The sequence below is a fragment of the Verticillium alfalfae genome, genomic scaffold, assembly GCF_000150825.1.
Source record: "Verticillium alfalfae VaMs.102 supercont1.13 genomic scaffold, whole genome shotgun sequence".
NCBI lineage: Eukaryota > Fungi > Ascomycota > Sordariomycetes > Glomerellales > Plectosphaerellaceae > Verticillium > Verticillium alfalfae.
Window position 1 is genome coordinate 149,932 of NW_003315026.1, and position 9,453 is coordinate 159,384.

Genomic DNA, 9,453 nt, shown 5'->3' on the forward strand with positions numbered 1-9,453 from the left:
CGCTTGGCCGTGTCGGCAACGGTCGTGTGCTGCAGGATCTGCGTAGGACGGCAGCCGGAAGACGCGGATCGGCGATGCCGTCTCTGTCAGCGCGTACTCGATGTGCCGCTGGTCAAAGACGTTGCGCTCGCCGTCTTGCACGATGAAGAGGACGCAGCGCTCATGGCCGAGCTCCGATTCGCCGTACGCATCATGCGCCGCGCGTATACCTGCCGCGAGGCCCCTGGCGCTGTAGTTCTCCGGCAGATCGAGCGTGCCTGCAGGGATGGCTTTCTCGAGGAGGGGGTATTCGGCAGAGGCCAAGAATCTGTCGTCTGGTCAGGACGCCATCAGGGAGGATGTGGGAAGGGGTCAGTGGTAGGAGTACTTGTGTAGGAGGCTCGTCTGGGATGATAGGCCACCAAAAGAGGCTGCGATCGTGTTGAACTCGACCTGCTTCACTTGACGCTGACCTTCTTCGTCTTGGTGAACCAGGTAGTCTGACCTGAACAAGCCAAGGGACAGGTTCTGCAGCCGGGCAGGAGGGTCAGCGGCTGATACACGACACGATTCATGGCCAACATACTTGCGTGTAGCCTTCTTCCTTGACCTTGAGGTGAATGTCCCACAGGCTCGTCGTAAACTCATCTCCGTCTCGGACCCTGTCGTGTGTAAGCCATGCGTGCTGTTGATATATGGTTGACGGTGCACCGCAAGGCGTCTTGTCGCAGTGCAGGTCGTGGGGGTGGGAATGCGACTCACTCGTTCACGGCATCAGCGAGGAACTCCTCATCCCTGCTGATGGCGGCATAGAGCTCGTTGTACGTCTTCTGCACCGTCCTCGCCTGCTCGAAGCATTGCCTGGGGAAGGGGCTCGGGAAGAGCGTAACAGGCACATTGATGGCGAGCATGCTCTTGGGGTCGACGTCGCTCGAGACAACGGACGGCTGGGGCCGCACGGCAAGGCCATGCCCGATCGACCAGTCCTTGATGGTCTGGATGAGATCATCCCTTTCTGCCTGTTTGAGAGATGGCGGGTACTGCTCCGCTGTGAGGGCTGCAGGTGCCATTGTGCTGGGGATGCACGCGGAGGTGGGATGTGAGGTCGATCGGTCTCAGAAGGCGCCAAGTTGTGAACCACTGCTGTTTCCCGCTATATGATGAACTGTCTACTGAGGTTGGCTTCGTGATATGTAGGGTGTTGGTAGAGGTGAGGTGTGTTGCAGTGGTACAGCATTCGCCATAGTCGAGAAGAGTTGAGTGATTAATAATGTCGTCTTTCCGTTACCAACCATTTGGCGTACGATGGTGGGGTGAAGAGGTACCTTTTCGGCTCTTGTGTCACGCCCAAGTCGGCACTGAGCATCACTTGTTTTATTAGGTTTGTGACCCACTAACGTGTTTCCGGCAGTGAAATACAGCATCGCATCCTCCAGTATACTGGGGTGTGTTCCGGAGTTCTTATTTTCTAGTATACATGGCACGGTCGGTCCAGAACCGAACCAGTCAAACAGTTCAAATACAATTATGACCTCGCAGCCACGCGTGCCAGTTTCATCCATCGTAATCATCAGGTGTAAATAATTCGCCCACATGCCTCCGTGCCGTCTGTCTACTTTGAGCTTCGAAAATGCTTGACCGGATTCAACAGCAAAGGGTGCAACCGGCCACGCTCCCAAATCGAGGCTCTTGGGGAAGAGTATATGGAGCTTCCTGGCGACTCAGGCTCGACCACCGGCAAGTCTGGTACGGGGATCTGATTCTTTTCCCGCACTTCGTCCTTGGTGAGCAAGGGCATTGACGCACGTGGAAAGGAAAAGACGGAGGAAGACTCCCAGTCCCAGTCCCAGCCCGAGTTGTCTCTGATCTTGGCCGGCACGGGGAGCGGAAGCATCGGTGGTTGCTCCGCCACACCTTGTGCCCGAAAGACCGGCCTATCCTCGACACGAGGCTCGGGCGCAAGCGACGCCCGGAGAAGTGTTAGAGGCCGGACAAAGGGCCATGTCCAGCTTGGGGGCCGGGTCGGCGGTCTGGGCTCCAAGTCTATGTAGCGTTCGGACCTGCGTTTCTGCCATCGGACAAGAAAGACCAGAAACATGGCCACCAAGGCAGCACCGGCTAATGATGTGTTAGTTGAAAGCCCTCCAATACGCTGGAGGACATGTACGTACCAATGCTACCAATGGCGATTCCGGCTTTCTGACCAGAATTGAGACCTCCAGTGGCTGAAGCAGAGCCTGTCGGCGATGGCATCATCGCATCCGGTCTCGCGGTGCCGGTGACAGGAGTGCTCTCGAATGGCGGGGATAGCAGATCATCAAGCGACGTAGGGCTTGCGGTCGACGATGTGGACCGAGGCGGGAGAGGCGTCAACGTTCCAATGATTGGCAGCCGTGAAGGAGGCTCAACGGGCTGCTGGGCGATGGGTAGAGTGCTTGGAAGCGGCACACGGGACAATCGCGGTGTTGATGTAGTCGTGCGTGCGGTTTCCACGTCGGACGAGGTCGTTGTCGATGTCGTTGTCGATGTCGTCGTCTCTTCCAAAGATGTCGTAGGAGGCGGCGAAGGAGAAGACGCGGGGGGAGGAGGAGGAGGAGGAGGAGGAGGCGGAGGCGGAGTCGTTGTGGGCTCATCAGTAGTTGAGGGGGACGGCGATGGTTCGTTTGATGGCGATGGTAGTGCTGGTGGTGGTGGCGGCGATGGAGGAGGAGGTGATGGAGGAGGAGGTGATGGCGGAGGAAGAGAGGGGGGAGGAAGAAAAGGTAGAGCCGGCTCTGGCTGTTTGGCCGATGGTTGTTCCCTTTGCCTTTCTTTCCCCTTGCCTCGACCATTTCCTTTGCCTTGACCGTTGCCCTCGCCATTGCCTCGACCATTGCCTTGGCCATTGCCTTTTCCTTGGCCGTTTCCCTGCCCGTTTCCCTGTCCATTCCCCTTGCCCTGACCTCTGCCGTCGCCGCCCCCATTCCCTCTGTTTCCGTCTTTTCCACCCTGTCCCTTATCACCATTGTTTCCATCACCACCTCCCTTCCCCTTCCCCTTCCCATCCCCTCCGCCGCCTCGGTCTGACCCGCCGGAGGACGAGTCACCTTTGCCCGAGCCTGGTCCCTGACGAGGGGCAACGAGACGGTTGCTCCGACGCCTCACCGCGTCGGTGATCTCCACCGCGGGAGAACGAATGATGGCCATGACGAAGAAAGGGCCGACAGAAGGTGCAAATCGTGTGAGAAGAAGAAACCCTCAGGAGCGAGCAATGCCCAGACACGCAAGTTGACCCGCTCAGCAGTCGAGGGAGGCCATGCCATCTTTATTGCGACGACGAGACCCGTCATTTTGCCTGACAGCGAGCTGGTCCCAAGTTGTCAAACGGTCGACCTCGACCACTGTGTCGCCTGGTCCCATGTTTGGAAACGCTTGGCATCTGGACCAATGCCAGAGGGGCTTTTGGGAGCGAGAGGACGCAGGCGATGGGAGGGTTCGTTGATGGTGGTGGACGGTGCTCGAGAGTACAGCCCACAGACGGGACGGGCGTTTCAAAGGAGCTTTGGCCTGGCGGTCCAACGGCGCGGCCTGGTCAGCACCTACCTCTCTGCGCGCGGGTCTCCTATGCTTGTTCCCTACCTACCCAGCGGTCACCGTTCGGTGAGTCTAATGTTGCGCGGGGAATACGGGTTCAGGCCAAACAGGGCCCGTGTGAACAGTGTTGCACCATCCCCACCAGCTTCGGCGGCGATGGTTTTCCCGGTGCTGGCCATTCGCCTGGCTCGAGGCTGTCTGTGCTTTCAAGTACGCGCATCATGGCGCGCTAGGACTATGGAGAAAATCCTGTTAGATTGCAGTGGCCACGATGTATCGGACGGAGTGGCTGCTGTGACAAACAAACTGGGCGCGAGCACAGGTTGAGTTGGAAATCGAGCTCATGTAGTGGTGGCCCATTAGCAACTAAGTGATACCTAGGCTAGGTGAGGTAGGTACGTAGACAGGCAGGCAGGCATTCTAGAGCTTCAGTCCATGTCTCCGTCAAGGGTGCATCTGTCCAGGTTCTGAAGCCAGGCATGACAGGCTGGAAACAATTAATGTCATGATAATAACCTACAAAGATCACAGCCCGGCACTGCACACGAGTGTCGTCCCGAGTCGATGAGGACGAGTGCTTGTTTACGATTCATGTGGAGCTGGGATGTTCGCATTCACCACCCCAGGCGAGGGACGTAGATCACGTGCTTTCTCGACCTTTCCGCGACGGACTCTCACGCTGTAGCGGTAGGAATCGTCGCGGTGCTATCGCGTCCCGGCTTGTCCCACCCACACCCACTCCCCCACATTGAGACAACTTCGAGGTCTCACAAGACGACAAGTACCTGACGATTTGTACTTGTTGCTCAGTATTCTCTGTCGTTATCAAGCTCTCCTTGTTTTCGTCTGCACCGTTATCTTCTTTTCAATACACCATTGGCACAGAAAGCTGACGGTATTCTCTCAATACGCCGCGACTGCCTTCATCAGCACCAGACCTTGTGAAGGAAGGCTCTTTGTAAGTCTCTTACAGCGCTATAAAAAAGCTACCCTCCGCATCTTCAACCCACACCAGCAGAGAAGACTTCTCTTACTGCAGTCGTGTCAATGAATGGTTTGTTGTTCCTTCTTCTCCGCTCCTTTGGCGTTGCTGTTTTCCATTGCAAAGCGGCGGGCTTGCGATGGTGAGAATGGCGTTTCCGCACTTTCCCTCTTTCTGGCACCTTCCTGACCCCTAATCGGATTACCTCGCACTCTGCACAAAGCAAATGCCTTTCAAAACAGTCTTGCTAACAAGTATCAGCTTCTCATGTCACGACTGTCAAGCCACGTCTTCCACATCAGGCCATCCAATTCGTCTAGATGCATCATGCCTATGGCTGTCTGAGCTCGTGACCATGCGCGACTCCAATGATGATGATCCCTACGAGTGGGACGTCGAAAGACTCGCCTCCGAACTAGGCCGTGAGGGAAGCTTCTGGGGCTCGCTGAACCCTGCAAAGAGACCGGATGCTGAGGCTCTTACTCGGTCCTTGAGACTTCATGAGGTAGATGGAGAGGTCCTGCTCAGCTGGGAGGATGAGTTCCAAAACCTTGACACCTTGTTCTCTGATCTCGGGCTCAGGAAGTCCATCCACAAATTCGCGCTCAAAAAAGCGATTGCAGCTCTCAAGAAGCGCAGTCCGACCTACAGAAAGGCTCAAGCCCAGCGTGCCCAAAGCCAGACCCCCGAACCAACACAGCACGCCGAAGATGCGGAGATGCACAGTATGCAGCCTGGTGTCTTCGATAACGTCACAGACACGGCGGCCATGCCTGCAGCCTTGATCCCTACGGACACCATGAACAAACCTGCCCCGTTGGCAGCTGCCCCCAAAGGCAGCATGACTTCTCCGTCGGGTCAACCGCTTTCACTTGAGCCCACACAGAAGAAGAGGAGGCTGGCACCAGAGCTCATCTCAGCAAACGTCAAAGGCAATGGCCTCCCATCCGCTGCCGCTACTGTGGCCGCCAACTCGCAGACACACAACGCTCTCTACCTACGGAACAACAAGTTCACAACAAGCGCGACTGTGCATCATTCAGACTTGGACCTGCTTACGCTTCAAGACGATACCGCAGATCATGCTTCAGTACAGTTTAATTGGGTGCGACCCAAGTACATCCCGCCTGGAACACGTCTCCAGATCAACCGTGCCATGAAGAGATTGTTCCGGACTAACAATGAGTCACTTGCCCAGTTGGCGTCCGGATTCGTACCACAGCTCGAATACCCTCAGCTTTCGGACGAGTCTGCGGAAGACGAGTTGCTCCCCCTATTTGGAGACTCTGGTGACGAGGCAGAGTATGATGCTGACACCCTGAGAGAGATGGAAGAAGAGGCCAACGAGGCCCAAAAGCCCCCAAAATCCCTCTACCTTAGTAGGGAGAAAGTCGAGGCTATTCTTCACGAATTCGTTCAAGCCGTCGTGTCTTCATGGACCAATACCAAACTCCCTCGCCTGCAGCATAAGGCCCACATGCTATGGAATCAAGCACGCCGCAATGACCGCAACCGGCACATAAACCAAGCTGTCTTGCGCGTTGCTGATCTTGACCGTCGTATTGCAAAGTTGCGCGCCGAGATCCTGATACAAGACTGGTCTAATCCAAGCCAGCTCCGTTACCAGGCGCGATGTATGGAGGCCAGCTTAGAAGACCGAGAGCACCAGTCATGGCTGGCTGACATGCTCAAAGGTCGCGAGCCACCTAAGATCAAGCCCCTATCTCGGTCCCACGTATCCGTGATTCCGAAGGCCATAAACTTTTACCCGGATGAAGAAGGCGATCTGATCACAAGCGAGGCAGAGGACAGTGATGGCAGCAATGACTTTGTTGTCGACGATGAGATGGAAATCCTGTCGACCCAGCAGCTGGTGTCCGCCAAAGAAAAGCCTTGTGGTTCCACAGAAGTCGAATCACCAAAGTCTCCAGTCGCTGCCGTTGGCAACCCAACTGCACTGACCCCGATGCGATCCCCCCAGCCCAAAGCCGAGTTCACACCCCAGCGAAGCGCTTTCATCGATCTTACGGCAGCTGATCGCATCATCACGGGCACCGCCCGTCGAACAGCCTTTGGCGAGCGGGATGTGATCAATTTAGTGACACCCGAGAAACCTCGGTCCCTGGCACCGTGGGAATCAGATGACAGTGGCCCAGCCGAACCGTCCTTGAGTGCTCGACATGACGAGCTTGACATACCATTCGACCGACCGCAAGATATAGCAGCCGTCAGACTTCAGACATGGGAGGCAGCTAGAGACTCAAAACGGCTCACAATCGCTTTCCTCTGGCACCGACAGGAGCCCTGGAGGGATGTCATATTCGATTTCATAACATCAGAGCATCCTGATGATCTATGGCGCGGTCTCATCCTTCCGGCCTGCACGGCAGGGGGTTTCGCTGCTCATGGTGAACCTCGTGCACCAGAAGGGCTTACCAGGATTCGCAACATTCTCTGCCGACTGTTTTGTCAGTACTTGTCGTGCCATTCCATTCAGCGCCTGAATGGAATCGGGGAGGAAGGCAAGCTGCTGATTCTGCGCAACCTGAAAGCCTTGGCCGACTTTTGCCAGTTCCTCGCGCAGCACGTCATCCCCTACTTCCCCAGGGTCAACGCGCAGCGCGGCCAACCGCTGACTTTGGCTGGCGAGTGGTCGGGGGAAGAGGAAGAGGAAGAAGAAGAAGAGGGAAGAGAAGCCTCTGGAGACGAAAACTTGGCCGGAAACGAAGTGACTCCCTCGAAAAAGCGAAGGCGACGAGTCATTGAGGATCAGGGGGCTAAAGACAACCGAGAGGCAACTTACAGAAGCAGGCCCAGGACGAGGAGCGCAGGCTAAAACTGCAGCAAAGGCTGGCCGCGTCGGCTACCATTTCCGGGGACCGTTCGCGCCTCATCATCAACGTGAGTAAAAAGGGAGACGACGACAAAGACTTTGTTTACGTCAACGACGAAATAGCCAGGAGGATCAAAGACCACCAGATCGAAGGTGTCCGATTCATGTGGAACCAAGTCGTCGCAGGAAAACAAGGCTGTCTGCTGGCTCACACCATGGGCCTGGGAAAGACGATGCAGATCATCACGCTTCTCATTGCCATCACCGAAGCGTCAGCTTCGCCTGAGCCGTCCATTCGAGCGCAGATACCGAAGCGACTTCAGCGATCGCAAACCTTGGTCATCTGTCCTACCGGTCTCGTGGACAACTGGAGGGAAGAGCTCACGGCCTGGGATAAGCATAGCGTCCTTGGTGAACGCTACACTGTTGATTCGAAGCAGGACAGCGTCACAAGGACGAGCACGTTGCAGGAGTGGGACGTTCGTGGTGGCGTCCTGATTCTCGGGTACGATATGCTGAGGAGCTTGGCTCGCGCCGATGAGAGATTCAAAAAGATTCTTACAGACAGACCCAACATTGTGGTGGCAGATGAGGCGCATCGCCTGAAGAATCAAAAGTCGAAACTCGCGGCGATTGGTTCACAATTCCAGACTCCGAGCCGAATTGCCCTGACGGGTTCCCCTCTGGCCAACAACGTGGGCGAATTCTATTCCATGATCGACTGGGTCGCTGACAATTACCTGGGCCCATTGAAGGAGTTCAACGCCTACTATGCCCTTCCCATCCAGGAAGGGCTGTACGGGGACAGCTCGCATGGCGAATACCGCTTGGCCAAAAAGAGGCTCGCCATCCTCGAAAAGACTGTCGCTCCCAAGACACATCGTCTCACGATCAAAGCCTTGAAGAACGAGCTCCCGGACAAGGTCGAGTTCTTCCTCACGGTTCCTCTGACTCCTCTTCAGGAGGAGCTTTACGACCTTTACGTCCGTCTGTCCGGGAGAATGCTGAGTCGCAGGCAGATAGCACCTTTGCCGTGCTCGACAACATGATCCTGCTCAACAACCCACCCCCGTTGCTATTTCCTCAAGCTGGTCAAGGAAAAGAACATGCCGCGTGTTCCCCAGGGTGGCGATACCACCCAGGACAAATCGATTACGCCTGCCTTCCTGACGAAGAGCGTAAAGATTTTGAATCGGTGTCGGGATCTGAATGACATTGGTCTTTCATGGAAGGTCAAGGTCCTTATTGCTATATTGGACGAGTGCCGGAAACACAAGGAAAAGGTGCTCATCTTCAGCCAATCGATTCCTACCATTGACTGGCTGTCGACGCTCTTCCAGCAGCAGCAACGGCCTTACAGCAGATTGACAGGCGATACCTTGCCAAGCATACGTCAGAGCATGGTTAAGAACTTCAACGAAGGCGATAATGAAATCTTCGTTATCTCTACGCAAGCTGGTGGTCAAGGACTCAACATTACGGGGGCTAGTCGAGTGGTCATATTTGATTTCAGGTTCAATCCGATCGCCGAACAGCAAGCCATCGGAAGAGCATACCGCATCGGACAGTCCAAGCCCGTTGTGGTGTACCGATTCGTCTCTGGTGGCACGTACGAGCAGCATTTGTACAACAAGGCCGTCTGGAAGATGCAGCTTGCATCTCGCGTGGTTGACAAGGACAATCCCAAACGCTGGTCGACCAAGACGAAGGATGCGTTCACAAGGAATTACAAGGCGCCAGAACAAAAAGACCTGACGGAATTTCTCGGTAGAGACTCAATTTTGGACAGTGTGCTCTCTTCGCCAGCCTTTGCCTCAGCGATCCGGTCCATCATCGTCACCGACACATTCGAGGAAGAGGACCCCAATGACTACATCTTTGACGCTCAAGAAAACCAAGAAGTTGAGATGATGGTGCGTCTGGAGCACGCTCGTATCACTGATCCGACCCAATATGCTCGACTGCTTGCGGAAAAGAGCGCGAGAGAGGGCGCCCAGCAGATGCAAGCACTTGGCTACGGACGTGGGCACGGGTACTTGCTACACTAGATGCAGACTGGTGCACCGGGCATCATCACCCACCGTGG

At 55.7% G+C, this 9,453-nt stretch overlaps 3 protein-coding genes across 3 annotated transcripts in view; 1 reads left to right on the top strand and 2 right to left on the bottom strand.

Annotated features, from left to right (window-relative positions):
• Positions 1-351: 351 nt before the first annotated feature.
• VDBG_08679 (glutathione synthetase) lies at positions 352-1,049 on the bottom strand (the record flags this gene model as incomplete). Its single annotated transcript, XM_003000837.1, has 3 exons — positions 352-507; positions 566-641; positions 742-1,049. The coding sequence occupies 3 exons, from the start codon at positions 1,047-1,049 to the stop codon at positions 352-354; spliced, it is 540 nt and encodes a 179-aa protein (XP_003000883.1).
• Positions 1,050-1,591: 542 nt separating this feature from the next.
• VDBG_08680 (predicted protein) lies at positions 1,592-3,165 on the bottom strand (the record flags this gene model as incomplete). The annotated part of the gene is made up of 2 exons (XM_003000838.1): positions 1,592-2,097; positions 2,151-3,165. 2 exons carry the CDS (start codon positions 3,163-3,165, stop codon positions 1,592-1,594), a joined length of 1,521 nt encoding a protein of 506 aa, XP_003000884.1.
• Positions 3,166-4,889: 1,724 nt separating this feature from the next.
• The window catches only part of VDBG_08681 (5-aminolevulinate synthase), a gene marked incomplete at both ends in the record, with an annotated part of 5,525 nt that continues 961 nt past the window's right edge, over positions 4,890-9,453 (top strand). The window contains 3 exons of the mRNA XM_003000839.1: positions 4,890-7,262; positions 7,340-8,350; positions 8,456-9,280. Of these exons, the coding sequence (XP_003000885.1) occupies positions 4,890-7,262; positions 7,340-8,350; positions 8,456-9,280 (4,209 nt within the window). The remainder of the gene's footprint in view (positions 7,263-7,339; positions 8,351-8,455; positions 9,281-9,453) is intronic.